Genomic DNA, 26,779 nt, shown 5'->3' with positions numbered 1-26,779 from the left:
AAAAGTGCAGGAGATTCTAATTTTCCCTTATTAGAACTTAGAAGGATAATTTTGTCCATAGGGTATGGGACGGATTGGCCTTGATTTCACCTTATTTACAAGAAACCCATCAGATTTGGGCTTGATTTCACCTTAGAAGGGTAATTACCATATCTTTAATAATTCCTGACGACTACATTCGTTATTTAAACGTTTAGAGTGAAACTTTAATCATTCATGGCAGGGTATAAATACAGAGTGTAATATATACCCACTATCTCACTGTCTGGAAAAATTCATGAAGAAAATACGAGCATCTGTATCTTCCCTTTACAGCTCATTGTTTAATATTTTATTATTATGTGGACCTAAAGCATATCACATCACATACCATTTTATTATTTTAATCCATTAGACACATGGGTAGGCTGGTCACATTCACCTATTCCGTACACCCACTACATCATTTTGAGTGTTATTGTATTATTGCAACCACAATTTACAATCTGATCTGGGTTTTCCAAGAATAAGCCTTTCTGATTAAATTATTATTTTTGATAAACCCATTTAGAGTCTGATCTGGGTTTTGCCTGGATTCCGGGGTAAAAACCTTGAAACTTCAAGGTTGGTTTAATCTGGGTTTTCCAAGTAAGGTCTGCATGAAAGTGTTGGCTGCTGCTGCTCCGCTCCCTCAACGTTCATTTTTTACACCTCGCATCGTCGATCCGATCCCCGCTCCAATCCGCCAAACAGGTTCGTCCCCCTCCCAAATCCCTAATTCGTATTGTTTATTTCTGTCCGAATTTTGATCTGATTTTTTTTTTTTCATATTTCCAGTATATCCTTTGTTATTCATTCCTCCTCATCTCTCTGTCAGTGCTTTCACTGAAATTTTCAGTTCTTAGATCGTATTTTGTTTCTGATTTTTGTTTGCGTTCAGTGTGATTTTGTGTGAAAGAATCAAAGATGTTGGGAATTTTAAGGCAAAAAGTGGGAGCTGGAAGCTCATCAGCTATGGTACACACTCTACTTCTGCAATTTATGAACTTTCATTATATAAAACACTTGATTAATTTATTATTATGTGATTTATTGCCTAATCTTTGTGTTGGTTCAGACTTTGGGGCAGAGGATCCGCCCCGCCACGTCGGCAATGAGGGGTTTCGCATCTTCGGCGAAAGAGGTAATCTGACGCCTACCATCACCTAATCTTTGGCATATATAATCCATGCGATTGCTTAACAAAAAATTTGTGTTTTTTGCTTTTTTAGAAGATTAACTTTTGTATAAAATATAAATCTTATAAACATTCTACCCATTGTTTAGTTTAACGAATTTTGTAGTGTTAGTTCTGCACCATTCCAATTTGCCTTTGATTGGATAAATAATAGCATTGTTTAGCTAATTTGCAAATTTCCTCATATTCCTAAGTTAGCATTTTTAGTCAAAATTTTTAGATTTTACAGATTTTTCCTGTTCATGATGATAAAAATTTAGGGCTTTGATTTGTTGATGTGATTTCCACACTCTGAATTCAAATAGAAATGCAAGGATATATTAGATGTGTGAGTAAATTTTCAGTCTTCATATATTTGTTTACCCTTAACGATATGTGAATTATTGATTGATAATTTGAAAATATGTATGCTATTATTGATTAAGAAAAATTAGTTCATTAATTTTTAGTCAAAATTTTCAGTCTTCAAAATCTGCTTCAAATTTGTGATTTAATATAATTGGGCTTTAGAAAAAAATTCATGATTTTGTCTAATCCAATTGAGCGATTAGAAAAATTTTCATCAAATTTCTGGGTTCCCTGAATCTTGATGTTGAGAGAGCTTGGTTGCTTTAATTGCTAATGAAATTAGCTTCTAAACGTTCATAGTTTGCTTTTTTATTTTCGTTCTATATTTTCTTCGAGTTCTGATATATTTGTTTTTTTTGTTGTCATATATTGCCGATGCCAAAATATCATATTTACAAGGACAAAGATAGCAAGGTTCTAAATCAATTTTTTATCCTGGTTCTACTGCTGGGTTCACTATCAATAAAAGGCACATGAAATATGGTATTGATTTTAGAGCCTTTGATTTCTCAGATTGTCTTCATATATCGAATGTCATCTGAATTTAGTTGTAGTTAATTTGTCAAAGTTTGTTGTTGTTTAGCTTTTTCAAATGGCAGCCTTAGTATTTGCCCATTATTTTTTGTGAATTCCAAACTTTGCTTATAATTGTAGGTACGTAAAAGCTGCCAATTGGATTTGTTCCCCAGATGATAATGGCATACCTATATAATGGTTGTTCTTTTGCTTTGATGTAGAAGTAAGAAAATTGTTTTGCCCCTTATGTATCCTGCTTCTTTCTGTCCGTGTGTTCTTTGTTCAAAGGTTGGTTGGTTGTTAAACTTGCTGTTGTAGAAGAGTTAATTTCTGGTAGGCAGATGATTATAGTGTTGTTCCTACTATGCATAAGGTCGTGGTAATAATATTGTGAGATTTTGTGTCTGCATAAATCCAGTAATGGTTTTGATAATCAGAAAGTAATCTCTCAACCTCTTTGTGATTATAGTTGCTTTGATACTGTCATAGGGACTTTTATCATACTTACAAATTGATTTTGATATATCCATTTGTAGGTTTAAAATTTTTGTCAAACCCAAAAGTTACCTTGCTGGGTATATTTAAAAAGTAGTTTAAGTAATCAATATTACTATGGTAGTTTTCAAGTATATGTTAATTGGAATTAATCATTTTGGTTTTATTTTTAAAACTACATATCTGTGGTAAGGAGGGATACCTATTGAAGTTTTGAATTTCCAGTAAATCTGATCATCAGGTGTTTAAAGATTTGAATTTTTAAAGTGGTTCCACAAAACCTGCAAAGTGGTTCAACAAAACCTGCAAAGTGGTTCCACAAAAATCTGCAAAGTGGACGTTATGTTGCTTGCAGCAGTAGATTGTTTAGGGTTTAGGGTTTAGTTGAAAAAGATGTACAAAAAAAAACTAGGTAATGAGGCACTGAATTGGGTTTGAGAGTTTTGACATTATGAGAGAGGTAGGGAGTATATAGGGAGAGAGGGAGGTAGGTGATTTGCAGAAATGGAGGGTGAGAGAAAAACGGGAGAAAAGGGGTAGTACATTATATTTTGATTTTATAATTTTGGGGGTTTTGTGTTTAAACTTTTTTAGTACTTTTTTGTAGATATAGCCTACAAATGTTGGACATAATCATTACTTCCTCTTACAATTATTAAAGTTAATTATATTAACTAAAGTTGATTTGAATGTGATGATGATGGCAACCACTAACAACAAAACAACAATCTCCTTATATTAAGGAGAAAGAACCGAAAGGTGAGGAAGAAAAGAAAGGAAAGGAGGAAAGAGAGCTCTGCACATGCAAATGTCAGTGTACATGTAAAGCAGAAGTTTTACTCTTTCGTGTTGTTTATCTCGGTCTAGCTCTGGTATTTTGAGGGTCTACGAGAATACAATATACGAGTCAGGTCTCATAGCTTTCTTGCTATATGATATCATATAAATAAATGCTAGAATGCTAAATTTTAACCAAGACCATACTCACAAGCAAAATACAAATACAAAAGTCCATTTTAAAATGAAGGTTGTGATTTATCGAAAGATGTTCCGTAAACATAGGAATTATGGATATGTAGTCATATGTATTTTAGCATTATGTGATGAATAGGTTTATTTTTTCTTAAATTATTTTTCTTTGGGTAATGCATGTCGTGATCACCATAGTGATGTTTGATGTTCTTCAGGTGCTTCTTGGGGATGTTGGAGCTGGGAAATCAAGTTTGGTGTTGCGCTTTGTAAAAGAACAATTCGTTGAATTTCAGGTTTGTTCTATATCTTTCAAAGGACGCATTTTCTATTTTATCCATACCTTTACTTTTATAGTATGTTATTACAAGAATCAATTGCCACCCTTATTTGGTGGTATTATCTTTACAACACATTCAAAGCAGTGAATAAAATTGCACTTGCTATTTGTTCTGTCAACTGGACTACTAGAGTAGAACTATAGAAATATCTGGTGAAAGCAATGAAGAAATCACTATGATTGATCTGCAAAGAAGCTCTAATAAGTTACAAGAGAGTAGCAATGTAAATTGAACTGCTTATTTTATGGATCAATTCACCTACCTCTTGCTTTTTCTTTCATTTGGAGATAATTGTGTAAATGTGTGGTTTTGTGAGCGTTACTCATGTACAACGTGTGTTGTTTGAATTGCTATATTTAAGAATGTAATTGTATTCCTGTAGTATTTTCAGTTAATTTTTCTATGAATATTATTCATGGTTTGAAAACCCGCAGTAAAGCGCGGGCATTCATGCTAGTGATATCGATTCTGGAAGCATGCCGAAACAAGGCTGTTTGGCCACAATTCACAAGAATTGCTCCGCCTTTGCCCGAGCAATTCAAATTCAAACAACTCCAATTAGGCTTCCACAACATCAACAACCTTTGCGTTGATCTGTACTTCCACTACGCCAAGGGACAAGACGCCATGTCGCCCGTGGAATTCCAGGAAACTCTGATGAACCAAGTGCTTCATTCGGCTTGGTCGCACAATACTCTAACCAGCCTTAAACTCATCTGCAACTTCATAGACAGACGCGGCGACGGTGGAAAACGCAACCAAGACGAAGCTTTCTTCACGGTAACGATTTGGCTCCACCAGAACCACCCAAAAACCCTTGCCTACAATCTCGTGCCAATTTCCGGCTCCTTCGGACGTATCCTAGACCTTCCCTGCATTCTCTCGCAGGTTCTATGGGGCGAAGCTCACTTGAAATTTATTGGGAGGACAAGGGAGGAGGCAGATTCAAACAGAATGGTGAAGGTCAAGGAAAAGGACGCCAAGTCAAGGGCAAGCGAATTGTTGTTGAGGAGGAAGGCGATCCACACAGCCAACAAGGCGGCTCAGAGATACGAGCGCGACACTAATTACCGCTTCTTGCACAACTGTGTTTCGGATATTTTTGCCCAGTGCCTCAAGTCTGATATTGAAAAATTTCATCATCACAAGGACCATAACCATGACCATCATGATGATTACTGCTTGGAGATTACCCAAACGGCTACTTCTTTGCCTACCATCGCTGATCATCATATGTTGTTCGAAAACATTGCAAGGAAGGTTTTCTCGCCAGAATCATGCCTTTGAGAAGGGGATGGTAGTGTTTGTTGTATTGACCGACTAAGGCAGGAGGTTTTGTCGCCCTTGAGAAAAACTATGGCGCCAGAGGGCTGGGAACCTGCCAACCGGTGGGGTTATAGAGTGGAGTACAAGCAAGAGCAACTGGTTGCAGCCAATGAGATTGATCCTGGCTATGCTGCGCTGCTTTCGCATGACATATTAAGTTATATCAAGCATCCTGAGCTCGAGCAAGAGGCTGATGTTAAGTGGAAGAAAATGGTGGAGGTCTACTCAAAGCAGGTGAAGTTGAAGAATTGGTTAGCTGTGTGATGTTGACAACACCTTGTCGGCGGGTTTGGCTTTGGGGCTTTTGTTGCCTCAATTGAGTGACGAGCCAAGGAAGGGAAAAGTGGTCACCTAATGCAAAAACCCTCAGCTGCATTCGATACAAGGCGATGATCTTAATTCGAGGGCCGAATATATGCAGACTTTGATCAAAAGCCAGGATTGGACGACTGATTTCGGGAAGGTGTTCGATGTGATTCTAGAAGAGGCAATGAATGCGAATTTGAAGCCAGATAAGATGGTCAAGAAGGTGCTTGCCTTGCCAAATAAGATCGTCATTTTGTATGAATAAGTAGAATATACATCCATCTGCTAAGATACATTCAAATCTGGCATGCCAGTCCCCTGCCCACTACCAAAAGCCAAAGCTAAAGTACAATTACAATTAATTATTAAAATGTGTATTATAGAAAAGGAAAGGGTCCAAAACAAGTACAAGGGTGCACAAAGGGATAAAGGAGCAAGCGGAAATCATTTCCTGATATTTATCACCTTCCTTCTCTTCTAATGCCAGCGAGCAGTGATTGAGTCACGTTTACGGAAGGCGCAGGGTCAATCCAGGGAGTGTTAGCTCCACTTGCATTGCTGCCTCTCGGCTGACTGTTGAGGGGAACATTACTATCCTTGGATGCAGTTGATGGGGTATCATCCTCCGCCAATAATATTCCTGTTGAAAATGTTGTTACGTCTTTAAAATTATAATATGTCAAATAGCTTGGCTTCGACATGACCATGCCTATGTCCATGTCTCCAGAGAGCATTGCAACCACGCGTGACATAGATGGCCTCGCCATCGGTGATCCCTGCGTGCACATGAGAGCTGTTTTTATCAATCTAGTTGCTTTAGTTTCATCAAACTCTGTCAATCTCGGATCCACCAGCCCCAGAGTTTGGTCGTTTTCATGTAGAGTCCATACCTGAAAAACATTATGCCACGATCAAGGGAAAGTATAAATAAATTTTTTCACAACAATGCCTAAATGAAGCTAGGCGAATGCAATTCCTACCCATTCAAGAAGATAAATCTTTTCTGGATTCAAGTTATTGTAAGAGTTTGGTCTCCCGCTGAGGATCTCCAAAACGACGACTCCAAAACCAAACACATCGGCCTTCTCTGTCAAATGTCCAAACAATGCATACTCCGGTGCCAAATAGCCTCTGCAATGCAAGATAATCAAATGGTTGCACAATGTTGCTTGAGATCATTAGAGGCATTATTAACATGTGTTAAAATTTCATGCAAGTGTAAATGTGTGTGGCCATAATGTATGTATCCTCTGGAAAAACAATAAAGGATGGCTTACATTGTCCCTGCAACCTTGGTGCTGATGTGGGTTTTCTCGTCATCATAAAGCTTTGCTAGTCCAAAATCTGATATTTTTGGGGAGAGTTCTGCATCGAGCAAAATATTACTCGCTTTGACATCTCGATGTACAATCCTTGGCCTTGACTCCTCATGAAGGTAAGCAAGTCCTCTTGCTGTTCCCAACAATATATTGAATCGAGTACGCCAGTCAAGGTGCAAGTTACTTGTTCCTGAAATATTAGTGAACACATCCAATCAAAAACATTTCTGAACAATTTTAGAGTGCTTGAAACTGCAGACAATGTTGTTTCCATGCAACCTAAAAGTAGATAGGTTTGTACCAAAAAGTGCCTGATCAAGGCTCTTGTTTTCAAGATACTCATAAACCAAAATGCGGTGGTTGCCTTCGATGCAGCATCCATACAATTTCACTAGATTCTGATGTTGCACAGCATATATGGTAGCAATTTCAAATACAAATTGACTCTTCCCTTGGTGAGATGCTACTGAAAGTTGCTTCAAAGCCACTACTCTCCCATCAGAAAGTGTACCCTACAATGTACCCAGAAACACAATTTAGTGCCATGAAAAGAAAGAAAAAAGAAGCTTTATTTTCTTCTCTCGCTCACTCGCTCTCTCCCCCTTTCTCTTGTCATTACTTCAAGTACATGATACTGATGTAATACGGATTTCACCTTATAAACAGGGCCATATCCTCCCTCTCCTAACTTATTTGAAGGATTAAAATCTTCGGCTGCAGCTCTCAACTCAGCATAACTGAAAGTATTTAGTCGAGGGTCTAATCCTAGAATATCTGCACATTCACGAAATAGTGACAATAGTTTTACTTTCGTAAAAGCATTATTACTTGTGTGTGTTAATGTCAGAGCAGAGAAACCTGAATTGGATACCACTAATAATATGGTCGTTTACCTTCGTCGTCCTCTTTTTCTGATGTTTTCCTCCTCATATATAGAATCGCAAATATTAATAGCAGGCTCACAACTCCAACAGGAACTGCAATACCAACTGTCAATTCAGTCCTGCTCTTCTTAGTTGGTGGAAGCCAGAAAACTGTTGGGGTAAAATGTGAGTGATAAAATAGACGAATTCTTCAGTGTTAATTAACAGCAGAAAAATACATTTAAACCACTTATAGGAAATCTCTATAAGTCAACACATACTATACCTGAAGCAGCATGGACAGCCGCTATTAGTGGGCCGTAATCACCATAATCGGGTATGCAACAAGTCCCCTTACCAGCCCAGAACAGATGAATTTCAAGATAATTCTCTGACACGCTAACATTAAATTTTCTCACAACTGCTCGGTTAACACCACCTGCCTCCTTCGATATGTCAAAGTCCTTCGTCATGCGGGTACCCTAGCAACCAAATGAAGAGGTAGGTGATAATTCTAGTCTCCTTTAAATCACTGTCTTTAGTTAATGTAGCTTAAAACATCGAAAACCTGTCCAATGAGGTGTTTACTTCAAATAAGTTAGAATTTTTATTCTATAAGCAGTCTTACCTGAATATAGATATCAAATACACGCTGTCCTAGACTTTTCCAAGTTTGCGAAGTGCGACTTTCATAAACCGTCTCTGCAAAGTGCAATGTTACAGTGTATGGCCCATTCTCAAGGCCCATGCCATAATATCTCAGTGATCCTTGGGACACTCTTGAAGTCGAGAAAAGGTATGGGGTCACATCTGTTCCGGTGACTACTGCAGTGGTATCTACCAGAAACAATGGGTTCTTCCGTGTGTCATTAACCAAACCGGCATTGCTGACAGCCCATTTCTCTGTACTTGTTACATAGAATGCTGCTTGGCCAAGAGGTGAGTCGTCAGTCTCATACAATATGCCATCACCTCCCGTCAATTGTTTTCCACCACACTTGATTGAGAAGCTTGCATCTGTAAAGTTTCATGTAATACCAGAAGCTAGCCATGATTAGCGATGAAACGTCAAATTGAAGACTCATACAAATGTTATTCAGTCACAAATTTCTAACCAGTTATGCGTATTACTGAACTTATAAAAACATGCTTGCAATCTATACCCATATGTATACATAACTAGAGAAGCAATGCCTTTTCCTTTAACATGACGTTGCGTTAAAATAGTAAATGATGGGTGACATAAGAGCAGATTACATCGTGGGGTATTTCGATTGCATGGAAAATTTCTCTGGAGGCAATTCAATCCAGGAAGACTGCAAACACAGAGAACAATTATTAGTTATCCAAATAGAATCATGTAGTGGACGAGTAGTGATAGTATTGCTTGTCTAAAAACTAGTTAGAGAAACTTCAACTCACGTTATGTTTGAACTGTCAAATGTGAAGTTGTTGACCACTAAGTTCCTGCATAAAATCATTAATCAATCAACATATGAAGAACTATATCTTTATCAAATGAAATTTCCATGTACAAGATCAAAACTTAGTAGGCAAGTAGCACTGTGAAAACGAATCTCAACGATAATTTTTTGTCCAAACATATTCTGGTGATTTAAACTGTAAAATGAAGGTGAAAGATAAAAGGACACGTACAGTTGCAACCTTGTGGTCACCCACTGCGGAAAGCTTCCTGATAAAAAATTGTAAGACAAATCTCTGCAAATAACAAAATAGAATCAAAAGACACAATTATTAAGAACTTGTGTAAGATAGGATTAGAATGCTTACGATTATACACAAGCACATACATGCACTGTGCATTCTATATGACTACTTTAAGAAACGAGGACTTACATAGTCTGAAGTTGATCGCTCTTTTGGCTCGGAAGAGGTCCGGACAAACTATTGTTTCCAAGAAACCTAGCCATTTCGATTATAGTAGAAGGCACCCAGAAAAGAAAAAGAGATGAACAAACAAAAGGTCAGATGTGCACAAAATCTAGAAGGATTAGTCCAGATCTTCAATCAAAGTAGGGAATGTTAAAGATTTGATAACTTATGTATGATAAGGCAAGCAAAAGATAATATTAAGGACGGGGATTACAAGGAATCAAGATAACTCAGATTGTTGAACAAAGAACTTGGGAGTTGGCCTGCCAAATTGTTGAAACTCAGATCCCTGCAACACCAACGATAAGTTGAGAGGAGCAATCAGAATGAAAGAAAACTATTGGTCTCGTTGGGACTCAAGCTTATATTTGTTGGTACGTACAGTGTCTGTAGACTTTGATATTCTCCAATATCAGATGGGATGGTACCAGTGATTAATGCGTTTCGTAGTTTTCTGTATTCCAAAATCATAAAATTTGATAAAAAGTAGATGGAGTAAGATATCAAATTTCAAAAGGAAAAAGAAGTTAGATGAAAGTATCTGGATCGATGAGAATCTTCACTTACAAATCAATCAAGCTTTTCAGATTTTTTATGAAATCAAGAGAAGAGCTCCCATTGTGTATATCACTGATATACCTACATCATTATATGCAAAATAAACTGAAATCCCGTCTTCGGAGAAAGAGAGAGAGAATTACAATTTATGAAACATTTGTACTTACAGATAGTACAATGAGGTCAGTTGAGAAAAGCTGGTTGGTATTGGGCCTTCGAAAGAGTTCCCTTGAAATTGCCTACAGAAACATATAAGAAGCTTGTGAACAAATTATCCATCTCAGGTCTGCTTTCATAAACTGCAAAAGATAAAAGGTTTCTCTACTTACAAATAAGTGAGGTTTGTCCAACTCCCTATGAAATCAGGTATCTTTCCTGAGAAAGGACTGTCCGATGCCCAGCTAAAATTAAAAAAGTTGAATTATACTAAGCTCATCCAAGAAAAGCAATCTCAAAATATGATTTAAGAGCCGTTCTTACAAGGCTCGCATGTTGGTGAGCTTGGCAAATGTTGAAGGAATTTCACCACCGAGTCCACAGCTGTCCATGAAACTGTGAAAATCATAAGGCAACTGATTAATACCCATTTCATACAATAAAGTGCAATTTTTGCTCATCCGTAAGGAATTAACATGTAATTCAAATTTGATGATTTAACGAAGCACTACGTACAAGAGGGGTGTTATTCTGTGTGCTGTGGCTTCCTTCGCTCCCCATGTTAGAGAGGGATACCTGGTCAAAATAGAGTGTACGAATGGTGGAAACCAGCTTGACAAAGCTGAAGAGAGTGGGAATAAGTGTCGTTCCCACAGACAACGCCAAATGTTGATGCACAAAATAAGTGGGGACTTTGGTACAACAAAAAATGTTAAGTTTGTGACCTTCGCTAGATTGCTTATGTCACTAGTGTGGATAAGTATGTAAATGGATAGGGATAGGGAAGCAAACACAAGATGTACGTGGTTCACCCAGATTGGCTACATCCACGGAGTAAAGGAGTTCTCATTAATTGTGAAGGGTTTACACAAGTACATAGGTTCAAGCTCTCCTTTAGTGAGTACAAGTGAATGATTCAGTACAAATGACATTAGGAAATATTGTTAGAGAATGATCTCTATTTATAGAAGAGAGTTTCTAGTTTCATTCTGACATTGACACGTGTCATGTTGTGATTGGCTTCTGATGTTGACACGTGTCGCGCTTTGATTGGCTTTTGATGTCGACACGTGTCGCGCTGTGATTGGCCTCCTGGTTGGAGCGAAACTCTTCTGGGTCCTTGACGGTATAACGTTGACCGGTGTTCAGTATTTCAGGATTGGTCAAGTATGGTACAAACACATGCTATTGATTTGCATAACACATTTTCAAGATGAAGTTGTGTAGTGACCACCAAAGCCAAATTGCCATGCCCCTATTTCATTATGTGTTTAAGTTTAACCCCGTTGAGCCTGGTTAAGCCTATGTTCTTTGTTAATCCACACTATCACTACCAAGCCTAGTTTTAGGACCATCCATACCCTTATTCTTGAAGCATAGTAAAGCATGACTTAAAATGAACTCATTTTTTTATCAATGTATTGCATAAAGCAAGTGTGGGGGAAGTGAGAATTGAAAAGAGTATGAAAAAGAGCTCTAAAGTGTTGTTTGTTAAAAAAGGGTCCAAAACATTGAATTCGGCCCTAAGTGTTGCATGAATCTTCCCTTTGTATTTAAAAGTTGATTCTACATTCTAAAGTGAGTTCCAATTGTCTATTTCATTGCTTTGCTTGCTATCGCTTTAAGAACGTTTGTTATTCCTATCCTTTCTTTATTAGCCATTACCCCCAAGCCCTGTTACAACCCTTGACTTCAATCTTGAGTGTTGTGTATTTCAATTTGTGGAGTTCGAAATTGGTATGAGCATATGGTGTCACTGGTTCTTGCATCTAAGTAGTAGCATTCCAATCATGAGGTCATATCTAAACTTGCTTAATAACTCCAGAAAATTGCTTTCTTTGTTATAACATATGTGAGTCCTAGTCTTTCGTGTTTACATCAATCTTCTCACATATACTAGTGTAGGGTGTGTAGTCAAAAAATGTGAGTGAAAATAGAGAGTATCTTGTAAGGAATTGAGCAAATTCTCTAAGGCATGTTACTACATTCAAAACATCATTTTAATTGGTTAATTGTGAACTAGTAAGGGGTGATTGTGATTAAGTATGTGCTAAAGTGTAAAGATGACCAAAATCTGTGGGAATGATGATTTTTAACATGTCATATTTCATTAAAAATCCCTGAGGCAAATGTTGGAAGGTCTAGGTTGTGTTTTGTTTGTTTCGTTTGTTTTGTTTTGCTCGAGGACTAGCAAAAGCTAAGTGTAGGGGAATTTGATAGGAGCATATTTATGCGACTGAGTTAGCTTGTTCTCATGCATTTATGTTGTTATTTCTTAGTTAATTATGTATTTTAAGCTATTTTCGTGTGTTTGTAGGTCCATAGGCCTTATAAAGCAATAACGTGCATTTTGGTGCATTTTGGAGCAGTTTTGGGCTTGGAATGGATAGCACATGCATGGAGCAAGGTGGATGGACGAAATTGAAGACTAAAGAGGCTAGGAATGTGTTAAAGAGAAAGAAGAATTAGTGTAAAAAGGACAAAGAGCTCAGCCATAAAGGGGTGTCACTCCACCATTCACCTTTCCATCATTGTCGTGCATCACCATTGCACTCCCTTTGGATTCCTATGTTGTGCATCATCATCCATGTTCCCTCCATTGACTCATTTGTTGCATCATTCCACCTCATTTCCTTTGTCTACCATGTGCACAATATCCTTTCACCTCATTGCACTCATTGCTTCACCACTTACTCACCTTTCCAACCATGCCATGCATAACCACCCTTGTCTCCTTCACTATTTATGATTTCATGCATCAAAACATTGAATCATTGCACTCAATTGCTGCACATTTCTTGTCCCCTTCACCTATCAGATTTCATACAACTTTTACCTCCACTACATGCACTCATTGATGCACCATCCACCACATTTGGAATCCCATGCCATGCATCATGAGTCTTGTTGCACCTTTGACTCATTTCTGCACCATTCCACCTCCCTTTCCTTTCTCTACCATGTTCACAATCATTCATGTTCCCTAGCTGCAACTGTTGGAGATATGCCCTGAAAGTCAATCTTTGGAAGAAACCTTTCAGGACAATGTCTATATGTATGGAAAAACTCTAATACATCAAAAAGGCAAAGTCACTCATTAGGACTATCTCAATAATCGATATAGGTCCTAAAAGGTGAATCCATGGACACTGGATCGATGGAAGAAGTAATCTAATGATGTTAGACTACAAAGACCTTCTTCTCATAACCATGATGTCCAAAAGAGTTCCTGGTCATAGGATTGTCGGAGGGACACTGACAATACATAGACCAGTACATACTATGTCCCCTTCCCATGGGAAGGATGGAAAGTCTCATGCCATTCATGTAGTGACACTAAGATAAGTATGTAGGTGCTCATTATGGGAATGAGTTCACTGAACACAATCAAACGAGAGTACTTGCATGGAGGTCTACTCACATGTCAAGCAAGTAACTCTACTGGTTGGAATAATGTAAGTAATCCTTTGACCTGAGACATCATAGTTGTCTTGGAGATATGTTGCTGATCATTTGATAATGAGACGTGACCACATCTCATCTTGGATGTGTTCTATGCATTGTTGGGGTCAGTGATTTATTCTCAGAGGCATGTGAATGATCAACAAGGGATCTCTAATCCTCGTTATGAGAGGATGAATACTCTACGATATGATTTAGGAATCTTCGGCCGAAGTATCGAGCGTAATGATGGAAAGCGTTCCTATACGACTCAATAGAATCATAAAACTTGATATAATCACATTAGGGGTTTGACATTAAATATCCATACCCTAGTAATATGATTGTGAGTATTGTATTAGAGAAGGATCGAATTACATTGTAATTCCAACTGAATAGGTTCTCCGAACAAATTCTACATTAGCTTGGGTAGCCATGATATATGGTTAGATGTCACTCATGGCTTGTGGGTTCTTCTAGATGATTAAATAAGTAGTCATCAAAGAAGAAGGAGAATTGAAAGTAAGTTTTAATTCACTAAGTGATTGGATTAATACAAATCAATTGGATTGGTGCCAATCACCTCACTGCCTTGCTAATTAGAACCTAAAATGGTTGTAAACCGAAACACTCTTGTAGTGAGACAACTAAAGGATGAAGGAATAAATTAATTGGATTAATTAAGTGTTATGATTAATTAGAAAGTCTAAAGAAATCATAGAAGTGATGAAAGATCGTTTTGGACTTAAAGAAAAGTTCGGGTTCATTTGGGCCCATTAAGCCTAAACCCATTGGGCTTTTATTTAAGTATAGGATGACTTGAAATGATAAAAGCCCAAAGCCCAAACAACACAAAAGGGGCCGGCCATTGGAGAGAGAGAGAGAGTCAAGTTGTTGACTCACTTCTTAGACATTTATAAAGGAAGTTTAGTGAAATAGTTTCATTAGGGTTTTGTGTGTTCTTTTCACAAAAGAAGAAAACATCTATCTCTCTCTACACTCACACAAAGCCGGCCACCAAAGGGGATTTAGCTAATCATCTTCTCTCACTTTGGTTATTCCATTATCCATCTCACTACATTAGTGGGTGTAGATCTTTAGAGGTCTCCTACTTTGGAGACTAAAGGAGAAAGGAGCTCTAAATCTTTCAAGGTGGAGGAAGCTAGAAGGGAGGCTAGACTCAAGGAGTTCCAAGAACAAAGAGCTTGGAGGTGGTCCATCCTTGGTCTCAAGTCTAGATCAAGAGGTATAAAACTATACCCTCACTTTGTTCTTCAATATTTTCTTAGATACATCATATATGAACCTATGCTTCTTGAAGGGGATTTGCATGACTATAGCTTTGATATTATGTGATAACATGCTTCCGTTGCAAATGTATATAAATTTTGAATTGTATATGTATGCTAGTCACTAGAAATCCCACATAAATCTCATTATTTCCCTTCAGCAACACCACTCCATTTTACCCCCCTCATGCTTTGCATCATGACTTCACTTTCACCTTTGAATCATTTCAAACACCACTCAATGCACTCATTGCTGCAACACCACTCTATTTTACCCCCTATGCTTTGCATCATTACTTCATTTTTACCCTTGAATCATTGCAAACACCACCAAATTCCCTCCATTGTCGTGCACTTCCTCTATAAAAAGAAGTGTGTGTGGCAGCCATATAGTTTAGTTTTGGCTTGATCATTCATCCCCATTTCAATACAACCTTCATCCAAACACATCCATTCATCTTTATATCCATTCCTCCATACAAACAAACCTTCAAACACTCACCAACACCTTGTGCCGTAGCAAAGGAATGGAAGGAAAGTGCTTGGAAGTGCTTGCTGTCCAACTTGGATCGTTGGAGTGTTTATGTGTTTTCTTTCTTTTGTTTCTAATGTTTAAATTCATTTCCTTTCATTTTTTTGTAAATATGAGTGGCTAAACCCCTCTTGGCTAGGGGTGATTTCAAAGCCATGATTATGTGTGCAATATAATTTGATAAATTCCAGTTATGAACTCTTGAATCGTGAATGCAATTGGCTTAACTATTTGATTGATAACTTATTTGTATTTGTTAATTAAGGGTCGACACTTCATTGGCATGCATAAATCCGTTGCTAGAATATAAGGAAGTTTCACATAATCGTTACAAACTTATATTCACATGTAGTGAAGGTCGTTTATAAACGATCGCGTTATGTTCAATTCCTAGCATAAGCGACATGATGTCATAGTTGCAAGTGCTTTGTCAATGCTTATGATTTTCATTAAACGTAATGATCTTTGATTGTATCTCTATTATGATGTCATGTAGGGAACTTTTGAAGAATGTTTTGGGTTGTCGAATGATGTCATCCAATCCAATAAAACAAGGAAAATCTGAGAGTTAACTAGTGATGTCACGGTTAATTTGGAGCATTGTCGTTCATAATTCAATGAAGTAGTAACTGGAAATCAAGCTATTTGCATACATGTTATGTGTGGAAAAAAAAAAAGCCTCTAGCTATCCCATCCATCATCTTATTTCTCAAATTTGTTTTACAATTTGTCTGGTTTTTCATACTTGTTTGTTTGTTTCAACTTCATCCAAATCAAAACCCCCCTTTTAGTTTCTTGTTTCAAAGTGTTTCAAATCTGTTTTAGTTTGTGTTTTTAAGTATTTTGATTCAAGTAAAAGTCAATTTTCATCCAAAGTCATTCCTAGTGTCTAATTAAAGTTTATTTGGTTGTTTTGAGCCGTTTTGAGTATTTTAAGTTTGCTTTGAGTCTTGTGAGTCTTGTTAAGTGTTTTTAAGTTTAGTTTTATGTTTTTGAGTCAGTTTAGAGGTTATTAGCAAGCCCTCCTAATCCCTGGTCCAGAAGGATCCCTACTTATACTTGTACTACAATTGTCAAAAGATGGTTAAATTTGTGTGTTAAGATAATTTTCGCATCAGTGCTCGAGTATGACACCAATTAATGTGGATGGGAATATTCTGAAGATGAAAGCCTTTCCATTCTCTCTTACGGAAAAGGCTAAAGATTGGCTCTTTGAATTAGCACCTGGAACCGTCACTTCTTGGGAAAGCATGAGGAAAGCATTCTTAGAGAAATTCTTCCGCACTTGAAGAGTCATTCTTTTGAGGAAGAGAATTAGTGGATTTCAACAAGGCCTAGGAGAATCCTTTCCATCATGTTATGTGCATTTTAAGACTTTAGTTGCACCTTGTCCGCAACATCAAATGAAAGAAGAGCTTTTAATTCAATATTTCTATGAAATACTACTTCCACTTGAAAGACAAATGCTTGATGCTTCAGCAGGAGGTGCTTTGGTTGACAAAACACCAATTGCTACGAAGATATTATTTACGAGTCGAGCCTTGAATGCATAACAATACGAAGGAGTTGGAGGAAGAGATCATACATGGCAAAGTCAAGTTAATGAGGTAAGTGCAATTTCAGAACTTCAATCTCAAATGGCTAACGTCTCTACTCTTATTTCACAGGTTGTTGAAGGATCCAAGGTGCAAGGTATAGCTACTTGTGGTTTGTGCTCTATGCAAGGACATCTCACTGATCAATGTCCTCAATTGATAGAGAATGGAGGATGGGAAAGTGCCAATGTCGTAGGTTATCAAGGCCAAAATCAACCAAGGTATGACCCATTTTCCAACACCTACAATCAAGGTTGGAGAAATCATCCAAATATGAAGTGGAGGGAACCTCAACAACAAGGCGGATATAGACAGCCACCTCAGGGGCTTTATCAAAGGCTATATGCACCACCACAGCCTTCACAACAATCTTCCCAAGCAAACCCAGGTTCGTCAATGGATAATGATAAAATTCTTCAAGTACTCTTCTTTGACTCAGGGTTTACAAAATCAAGCCAAAGAGATGGGCGAAATGAAGAAGCAATTTGGGCAGATGGCATAATTCATTAGACAATTTAGAGAACAAGGCAAACTACCTAGTTCAACCATTGTCAATCCAAATGGAGGTTTTGAAACTGCCAAGGCCATCACTTTGAGAAGTGGAAAAGAAATTGGAACCAATCCAAAAATGTCCAAACATAGCCAAAAAGAGGACGAACAGCTGCTGCTCGAAGAAGAAGAGGTGGACAAGGCCAAGGCAATGGAAGAGCAATCCTTGCCATAACCATCTAAGGCTCATATGCCACCCAATTTAGGTAATGTTGGCTCGAATTCAATTCGTTCTAGCCCTATTCCACCAAATGTGCCTTTCCCTCATAGGTTTATGCAATCTAAAAAAGAAAAGAATGAAAAAGACATCTTAGAAACCTTCAGGAAGGTACAAGTCAATATCTCGCTTCTTGATGCAATAAAGCAAGTTCCGAAGTATGCTAAGTTTTTGAAGAAGCTTTGCACAACAAAGAAACGGATTCCGGAGAAGGAGGTGGTACATGTAAGTGAAAATGTCTTTGTAGTTTTGCAAAAAAAGCTGCCACCTAACTGCAAAGATCTAGGTAGTTTCACTATCCCTTGTGTTATTGGTAATACAAGGTTTGAACATGCTATGCTAGATTTAGGTGCTTCCATTAATGTCATGCCATATTCCGTTTATGCATCTATTAATCTAGGAGAGCTTAAAATGATGGTGTCATTATTCAATTGGTTGATTGATCTAATGCATATCCGAAAGGAGTTTTGGAAGATGCTTTGGTGGAGGTAGGCCATTTGATTTTTCCCGCAGATTTTTATATGCTTAAGATGGAGGATTCAGCCCACTCTATATCATTGCCAATCTTACTTGGAAGACCTTTCATGAAAACAGCGTAAACCAAGATTGATGTGTCCAAGGGAGCGTTAACTATGGAGTTTGATGGCAATGTGATTAATTTTAATGTTTTTGAATCTATTAAGTATCCTAATGATGTTAGTTCTTGTTTTGCCATTAATGTGATTAAAAATATAGGGCAGGAACATTCAACACCTATCAAGAAGGATGTATTTAAAACCACCATTGAAAAGGGAATTGGAGTGGATCACACGGAACAAGCCACTGCCCTTAAAAAACCCAAGGCTGAGAGCACCATCTCTGAAATTGTTGACAGTGTTGCTACTTTTGAGTCTTCATTGCAGTACATCGGTGAGCCACCTATTCCAATTCCAATTCCCATTTCAACTAATAGGTTGTTACCTTCTTTGGTTCAGGTGCCCAATCGAATCCAAGTTGGTGGGAGAGTTTACATTGACTTTAGAAAGCTCAACGCCACAATCAGGAAGGATCACTATCGCCTTCCGTTCATAGATCCAATGCATGGAAGTTTTGAGGAGCATGTCGTGAAGGATGTACCTCTCCATGCCATTGGTTCTAGTGAAGCTTAAATGGAGGTATCATCCGGCTGGAAGACGTTAAAGCAAGCGCTTCTTGGGAGGCAACCCATGTGTTCAAATAAAGAGACAATGGAATTTACGACTCCTACAACCAGATTTGCTCTCTTTTACCCTTCTCTTTATTGTTTTTACTTTGCTATGATTGTCTTTTTTGCTAGTTATCTTTTGTTGCTTTCTTGTTTAAGTTTATTTTTGAGACATTGAGGACAATGTTTGGTTTAAGTGTGTGGGGGTAAACAAATTGCTTTCCATGATTTCTCTGCGAATTTCACCAGCTATCACTACTAACGTTGTTATTCACTATTTTAAAATGTTTTCTTATGTGTCATATAAAAAATTTTTGAAAAAAAAAATCGAAATTTTTTGAGAAAATACCAAAAAAATATGTCGTTTTTGTTGCTTGTTTGTGTCTTAGGGTACCTTCCAACACAATGATGAGGATTTGGTTTTTAATTGCATGACTGTTAAAGAAAGTTACAAACATGGGTGGAAGATTGATATGCTCTTTGGTTAATACTTAGTTGTAGTTGTCATTTACGAATTCACATGTAATCACAAAGAGAAAAAAAATCAGTTTTTGTAACATGCTTGAAGGAAGAAACTAAAACTAACGCTAACAACCTTGTGAGACTTGAGCCTATTCCTTGTTTTGTAGAGATAATAATATGTGATATTCTTGTTTTCTAAAGTTGTTGCATGATCTCATTATTTCTTTGCTTGGTTGCTACTTCGAATGCTTTTTCATCATTTTATTTCCAAATACTAGAACTCATGCCCGTTTCATTCAAAGCATAAAATTGATTGCATAACAAATAACAAGATGAAGTTGTTTAGTTACCACTAGAGCCAAAAAGCCTTATCCCTTGCATACATATTGTAGGTTTAACCCCGTTGAGCCTTATTTAGCCTATTTTCTTTGTTAGCTTGCATTATCCCTACCTAGCCTAGTATAGGAATATCCATACCCTTGTTCTTAAAGAATAGTGAAGCATGACTTATTGAGAATTCCTTTTGATCTATGATTTGCAGAAAAATAAGTGTGGGGGAAGGATTTGTTCTTTTGAATCCGGTGAAGTAGTGCTTATGTTTTATGTTTCAAAACAAAAAAGAAAAAAAAAGAGAAAAACGTTGAAAAAGAAACAGAAAAGAAAGAAGAAGAAAAAAGTTGAGAAAAGAAAAAAAAAGAGGTTGAAAAGAAGTGAGAATGAGTGCATAAGTGTTGGTTGTTGAAGAAGGGTCCAAAAATATGAATCTGACCCTAAAGTTGTACGAATCTCCCCTTTGTGTTTAAAGTTGGGTGCTGCAATCAAAAGTTGAATTCTAAGTGTTGATTTCATACTTTGCATACTATCACTTTAAGAACATTTGTTGATCCTTAACCTCTCTTTGTTAGCCAATACCTTAGCCCCATTACAACCCTTAGACTTTTATCTTGATTGTTATGTTATTCAATATGTGGAGTTTGAAATTGGTACGAGCATATGGAATCCCTGGTTCTCGCTTCTAAGTAATGGCATTCCGTTCATGAGATCATATACATGTTTGTATTAATAGAATTCAGAAAGTGCCTTCTTTGTTATAACATATGTGAGTGCTAGTCTACATGTTTACATCAATCTTCTCACATATACTAGTATAGGGAGTGTAGTTAGAAAATCTGTGTGGAAATAGAGAGTATATCCGGTGAGGAATTGCGTGAAATCTCTAAGGAATGTTACTATTTTCAAATGTTGTTTTAATTGATTAAATGCGAGCTGGTGAGTGGTTATTGTGGTTAAGTATAAGCTTAAGAGTAAGGATGGCTAAAATCTATGTGAGTAGTGATTTTTAACATGTCATGTTTCATTGGAAATCCCTGAGGCGATTGTTGGAAGGTTTAGGTTTTGTTTTGTTTTCTTTGTTTCGCTCAGGGACTAGCAAAAGCTAACTATGGGGGGATTTGATAGGAGCATATTTATGCGACTTTGTTATCTTATTTCTTTGCATTTAGTTAGTTCATTTCCATTTATTATCGTAATTTAAATTATTTTCGTATTATTGTAGGTCCAATTGGTAAAGATGACAATAAATGGCAAAATGGAGCAATTTGGAGCAGTTTTGGACTTGGATTGGATAGCATGCGTGTGGAGTAGGGGGCTGGACGTTTTTGGTGTTTTACATGTGCTAAATATGTGCTAAAATCTGGAGGAATCAAATTTGGAAGCTTAGAAGACAAGGAAAGACATAATCTTATCTTACCTTATCCATACTTATCTTATCTTATCCAATTTACCTTATCCAAACATTATCCTACTTTATCCAACATTATCTCATATTATCTCCAGTTGCAAAAGGAGTCCTTATCCTATTCTAAATACTTCCCATCTGATTCTAGGAGTCATAATCCATTCAAACACCCTAATCCTTTTTCTCCTTGGTTTATGCCGAACCCTACCCTATATATATGTATTTCTGCCGCAGCAATTAGGGGAGAAAACTTGGTGTCGCACGTTCTATTCCAAATTGGTGCCGCAACCTGCAAGAGCCAAAGGAAAATGATTGTGCCGCATCTTGTCATTCAACCATTGGAGATTTCAGAGTTCTTTTTGTCCTTGCTTAGTTTCAATGTGTATTTTAGTTTGCTTTTCAATTATGATGAACATGTGTAACTAAATTTCTTTTTAGCTAGAGGTGAATTTGAAGCCATGACCATACGTTTTATATGAATTGATTACATCTAATTATTATTTCATAAAACATGAATGCGATTTACTTATCTGTTTTATAGAGAACTTATTCTTGTAAGTTTATTAAGGATGCATACTTAGTTTGCATGCAGGGATTTGATGCTAGAATATTGATGTGGTAAAAACTAACACACAAATTAAACCCTATTAAGATAGTTGTAGTATGTGTAAGTAGGGATCGTTCTAGGCCGGGGATTAGTTAGGGATGCTAATCAACACAAATTAAACTTAAAAACTGAAAACTAGACTCAAACAACTCAAAACAAGCTAAACTGACTCAAATAACACAAAACTAAGTTAAATTGACTCAAAACAAGAACTAGAGGGTGATTTGGACGAAAATTAAACTAAAAAGACTCATAATACTAAATGGGGCTTGTTTTGACGAATTTAAAGTAAACCTAAGTACTTGCAAAAACAAACTAAAGGTAATACGAAGTTGGATGTTTTTAGGGGTGAAAGGCTAGCTAGAGGGTCCTTGTCCACACATGACACATATGCATACAAATCGATTTCCAGTTATTCTTCCTATGAACCATGAATGACAATGCCCCAAATTAATCATGAAAAGCACAAATTAACTTTCAGATTTTCCTAAGTTCATTGAATTGGACTCAGCGATGCAACCAAATTATTCTTACCAAGTTCCCTACATGAACTGCATAATAGAGATACATATAAAAAATCATTAAGTTCTATGAAAATCATAAGCATTGACAAGGCATTCATAACTATGAACTGCATGATACTCCTGCTAGGACTTAACACAATCTTGACTAGCTACCTCTACTACTTGTAAATATAAGTTCAGAACTATTAGGTGAAATTCCCTTATATTTTAGCATCAAATCCCTGCATGCAAACTAAGTGTGCACCCTTAATCAACACACAAGAACAAGTTATCAATCAAACAGATAAGTAAATTGCATTCACGATTCATGAAATCATAACTGGATGTAATCAATTCATATCACACATATGTTCATGGCTTTTAATTCTCCTTTAGCTAAAATGAATTTAGTTCCACATGTTCGCCATTAAACAAAGACAATTGAAATTAAACATTGAAAATAAAAGATAGAATACACCTAGAAATGCTCCAACAATCCAAAGGTCTTGAATGGCAGGCACGGCTCCAAGGGTCTCCTCTCCTTTCTCCTTGCAAAGTTGCGACACAATTGTATTTTTATCTCTGAATTTCTCTCTTGTGTATGTTGTGCTCTGAATGGTGCGGCATTGGTGTATATATAGGGCTAGGGCATGGCACAAAGGTTGTAGAGAAGAAGGATTTGGCATGGCAGATTCCTAAGGGGAAAGGGATAGGGTGGTTCGGCACAAATCTTCTAGAACCAGATTTTTAGGTATCCTAATCTGAAAATAATTCCCCCTTGCAGTTGGAATTTAGGTAGAATAGGATTAGGATAAGGTTAGGATAATATAAGATAAGGTTTGTTTGGATAATGTTGGATAAGATAAGGTTTGGATAATGTTCCTTCCTTTTAGCTGATTCCTTATCTTCCAAGTCTTGAATTAATTTCTCCATCTCTTCAGCACATTCCTAGCCTCTTGAACTTCAAAAATGTCCATCCACCTTGCTCCATGCATGTGCTATCCATTCTTGGCCCAAAACTGCTCAAAATTACTCCAAATTGCGTTTCTACACCCTACTCTTTATTGCTTTTACTTTGCCATATTTGTCTTGTTTGCTAGTTGTGTATTTGCTTGTTTTTGTGTGAGTCTATGTTTGAAACATTGAGGACAATGTTTGGTTTAAGTGTGGGGGGGTAAACAAAGTGTTTTTGTGTCAAATTCGTAGGATTTTATCACCTAACATTTCAAAGGTTGTTTTTCATCGTTTTTAAGTGTTTTTAGAAAGTTTTGATGTGTTTTTATGTGGCTTTACCAGAAAATCCGAAAATTCAAGAAAAAAAAATAGAAAAAGTTTTGAAAAAAAACCCAAAAAGAGTCGTTTTAAAAGTTGTTTTTGTGTGTTTGTGTCGTAGAGTACCTTCCAACACAATGATGAGGATTTGGTTTTTAATTGCATGACCGTTAAAGAAAGTTACAAACATGGATGGAAGTTTGATATGCTCTTTTGTTTATGCTTGGTCATCGTTGTTGTTTACGAATTCACATGTAATCACAAAGGAAAAAATCAGTTTTTGTAACATGCTTGAAGGAAGGAACTCAAACTAATGCTACAACCCTGTGAGACTTGAGCCTAAACATTCTTTGGAGAGTTAATAATCTTTGAATTTGTTGTTTTCTAAAATCGTTGCATGATCTCATCATTCTTTGCTTGGTTGCTACTTAGAAGGCGTGTCATCATTATAGATCCAAATATTAGAACTCATACCCATTTCATTCAAAACTTAAAATTGAGTGCATAACATATAACAAGATGAAGTTGTTTAGTAGTTATCACCAGAGCCAAAAAGCCTTCAACCCATGCATTTGTTTTTTGTAGGATTAACCCCTTTGAGCCTTATTTAGCCTATTTTTGTTGTTAGCCACATTATCCGTACCTAGCCTAGAGTAGGACTATCCATACCCTTGTTCTTAAAGGATAATAAAGCATGACTTAGAGGGAATTCCTTTTGATCAATGTGTGCAGAAACCTAAGTGTGGGGGAAGGGAAAGTTTGTGTGCCAAAAGAAGTAAGGAGGGCACGGGTTAGACAAAGAAAAACAAAAGAAAAGAAAAAAAAGAAAAAGAAAATTCGTAGAAAAAGAAAGACAAAAAAGAGAAAAGTGTGAAAAGTATGAAAAGGAGTTGAAAGAGCATAAAATGAGCTCTAAGTTGTTGGTTGTTGAAGCAAGGGTCCAAAACATTGAATTTGACCCTAAGTGTTGCATGAGTCTTCCCCTTGTGTTTCAAAATCGATTTTTGCATGCAAAAGTGAATTCTAAGTGTCAATTTCATTACGTTGCTTATTATTCTTTAAGAATGTTTGTTTATCGTTACCTTTCTTTGTTAGCCAATACCTTAGCCCCGTTACAACCCTTTGCTTCTATCTTGATTGTTATGTGTTTCAATATGTGGAGTTTGGAATTCATATGAGCATATGATATCCCTGGTTCTCGCATCTAAGTAGTAGCATTCCATTCATGAGATCATATCTAAATGCTTATTAACTCCCGAAAATGCTTTCTTTGTTATACATATATGTGAGCGTTCGTTTTCATATTTACATCAATCTTCTCACATATAACTAGTGTAGGGTGTGTAGTCAGAAAATCTAAGTGAAAAATGAGTGCATATCTAGTAAGAAATTGAGGGATTCTCTAAGGCATGTTACTACATTCAAAACATTGTTGTAATTGATTAAATGTGAGCTAGTAAGTGATGACTATGATTAAGTATGTGCTTAAGTGTAAAGATGGCTAAAATCTATGTGAGTAGTAATCTTTGGCGTGTCGTGTACCATTGGAAATCCCTGAGGCGATTGTTGGAAGGTTTAGGTTATGTTTTGTTTCGTTGTTTTGCTCAAGGACTAGCAAAAGCTAAGTGTGGGGGAATTTGATAGGAGCATATTTATGCGCCTTAGTTAGTTAGTTCTTATGCATTTATGTTGTGTTTTCTTAGTTAAGTTAGTCTTTTAAGCTATTTTCATGTGTTTTCAGGTTTTAGAGACAAAGTGAGCAAAAGGATGCAATTTGGAGCATTTTGGAGCAAAATTGGGCTAAAATGGAGTTCATGAACATGAAGCACAAGGGATGGACGAATTTGAGGAATTGGTGAAGCTAGGAAGGCGTTTCAAAGTTGAAGAATTGAAGATACAAAGTTTCCTAGTTGAAGAAGGAAATGACTTGAATGAAGGATTCCTAAATGAATTGGGATTCCTAATCACTAAAGGAGTCCTAATTGAAGATGGATTCCTAGATATATGAAGTTTCCTACTCAAGCAAGGTTTCCTACATGAAGAAGAAGAATTAAAGCCAAAGAATCAGCTCAAGATAAGGAGTATTATCCAAAACCTCATCCATAACCTTATCTTAGCCTATCTTATCCAATCAAACCTTATCCTATCCTATCTTATCCTTATCCTAAACTATCCACATTCCAGCCACTTAGGAGGGTTTCTAATTAGATTAGGATGCTTAAAATGGGATTTCTAGAAGACCTTATCTTATCCTACCAAGATGACACCTAGGAACCTTTCTAGAAGCCTAAAAATCTGCCTTGCATTATCTTCTAGAACCCTAGATCCTTGCCGCACCTAATACCTATTTCCCTTGGGATTTTTGGTTTCTAGAAGTCTTATCTTTTCACACTCTTTCTGCTGCACATTATCTCCCAATCCCTTTGGGTTTTTGACTTGTTTTCCTTATAGGATTGGATGTTATTATCCTATGCAATTTAGGCCTTTAAAACCTTGTCCTTTGCTACCTAGGAGATGGGATTTTCAGCTTATAAATACAAGGCCTTGCCGCACATATCACACACCATCCTCTACCAGATTTTCACTACACCATTCACCATTCATACCTCTTGTGCCGTGAGTTTGCAAGGAGAAGAAGGAAGACAACTTGGAGCCGTGCATGCCATTCAAGGAGCTTGGATTGTGGAGCGTTTCTAGGTGTTTTCTATCTTTATGTCAATGTTTAAATTTATTTGTCTTTGTGTATTTGCGAACATGAGGAACTAATTTCTTTATAGTTAGAGGGGAATTCAAAGCCATGATCATATGTTTTATATGACTTGATTTCTTCCAATTATGATTTCATGAATCGCGAATGTGGTTTACTTATCTATTTGATTGATAACATGTTTATGTATGTTGATTGAGGGTCGACACTTAGTTTGCATGCATGAATTTGATGCTAGAGTATAAGGGAATTTCACCTAATCGTTATTAACTTATATTCATAAGTAGTAAAAGTCGCTAGTCACGATTGTGTTAAGTAAATCCTAGGCAAGAGTAACATGCGTATCCCATAGTTATGAATGCCTCGTCAATGCTTATG

At 36.9% G+C, this 26,779-nt stretch overlaps 2 protein-coding genes across 24 annotated transcripts; one reads left to right on the top strand and one right to left on the bottom strand.

Moving 5' to 3' along the window:
- The first annotated feature begins 11 nt into the window (after nucleotides 1–11).
- On the top strand, nucleotides 12–21,857 carry LOC126617622 (uncharacterized). 22 transcript variants are annotated; one of them, XR_007621478.1, is made up of 8 exons: nucleotides 12–732; nucleotides 920–996; nucleotides 1,097–1,162; nucleotides 1,964–2,047; nucleotides 2,219–2,368; nucleotides 3,763–3,840; nucleotides 12,624–14,993; nucleotides 16,065–21,857. XR_007621478.1 is itself a non-coding variant. In XM_050285653.1 (8 exons), exon 8 carries the CDS (start codon nucleotides 4,336–4,338, stop codon nucleotides 5,170–5,172), a length of 837 nt encoding a protein of 278 aa, XP_050141610.1. In that variant the 5' UTR covers nucleotides 397–732; nucleotides 920–996; nucleotides 1,097–1,162; nucleotides 1,964–2,047; nucleotides 2,219–2,303; nucleotides 3,319–3,385; nucleotides 3,763–3,840; nucleotides 4,320–4,335; the 3' UTR covers nucleotides 5,173–5,830. The 22 variants fall into 22 exon arrangements, 11 of the variants coding, with proteins under 11 accessions (XP_050141676.1, XP_050141670.1, XP_050141610.1 ...); XM_050285653.1 differs by lacking the exons at nucleotides 12,624–14,993; nucleotides 16,065–21,857 and adding exons at nucleotides 3,319–3,385; nucleotides 4,320–5,830 and having other exon boundaries at nucleotides 397–732; nucleotides 2,219–2,303; XM_050285672.1 differs by lacking the exons at nucleotides 12,624–14,993; nucleotides 16,065–21,857 and adding exons at nucleotides 3,319–3,385; nucleotides 4,320–5,830 and having other exon boundaries at nucleotides 397–732; nucleotides 2,219–2,303; nucleotides 3,743–3,840.
- On the bottom strand, nucleotides 5,745–10,783 carry LOC126617601 (probable LRR receptor-like serine/threonine-protein kinase At1g56140). Of its 2 annotated transcripts, XM_050285624.1 has the most exons (18): nucleotides 10,631–10,783; nucleotides 10,480–10,551; nucleotides 10,318–10,389; nucleotides 10,160–10,231; nucleotides 9,975–10,046; nucleotides 9,807–9,881; nucleotides 9,557–9,622; nucleotides 9,356–9,418; nucleotides 9,122–9,166; nucleotides 8,957–9,015; nucleotides 8,328–8,716; nucleotides 7,986–8,181; nucleotides 7,730–7,870; nucleotides 7,492–7,610; nucleotides 7,138–7,348; nucleotides 6,795–7,026; nucleotides 6,498–6,648; nucleotides 5,745–6,407 (listed from the first exon to the last, which is right to left on the bottom strand). In XM_050285624.1, the coding sequence occupies exons 1-18, from the start codon at nucleotides 10,765–10,767 to the stop codon at nucleotides 5,979–5,981; spliced, it is 2,601 nt and encodes an 866-aa protein (XP_050141581.1). In that variant the 5' UTR covers nucleotides 10,768–10,783; the 3' UTR covers nucleotides 5,745–5,978. The 2 variants fall into 2 exon arrangements, with proteins under 2 accessions (XP_050141581.1, XP_050141586.1); XM_050285629.1 differs by lacking the exon at nucleotides 10,160–10,231.
- Nucleotides 21,858–26,779: the final 4,922 nt, after the last annotated feature.

The sequence above is a fragment of the Malus sylvestris genome, chromosome 1 (genome assembly GCF_916048215.2).
Source record: "Malus sylvestris chromosome 1, drMalSylv7.2, whole genome shotgun sequence".
Taxonomy (NCBI): Eukaryota; Viridiplantae; Streptophyta; class Magnoliopsida; order Rosales; family Rosaceae; genus Malus; species Malus sylvestris.
This window is presented reverse-complemented; position numbering and strand designations above follow the sequence as displayed.

What these genes read in the sequence shown, in the direction of transcription:
- LOC126617601 (XM_050285624.1), bottom strand. Translation starts at nt 10,767, where the DNA reads ATGAGCAAAAATTGCACTTTATTGTATGAAATGGGTATTAATCAGTTG. An exon ending in CTGAGTTATCTTGATTCCTT is followed by an intron (nt 9,623 to 9,806) that starts GTAATCCCCGTC and finishes CGAAATGGCTAG; the next exon opens with GTTTCTTGGAAACAATAGTT. An exon ending in AGAAAAAGAGGACGACGAAG is followed by an intron (nt 7,611 to 7,729) that starts GTAAACGACCAT and finishes GTGAATGTGCAG; the next exon opens with ATATTCTAGGATTAGACCCT.
- LOC126617622 (XM_050285689.1), top strand. Translation starts at nt 4,336, where the DNA reads ATGCTAGTGATATCGATTCTGGAAGCATGCCGAAACAAGGCTGTTTGG.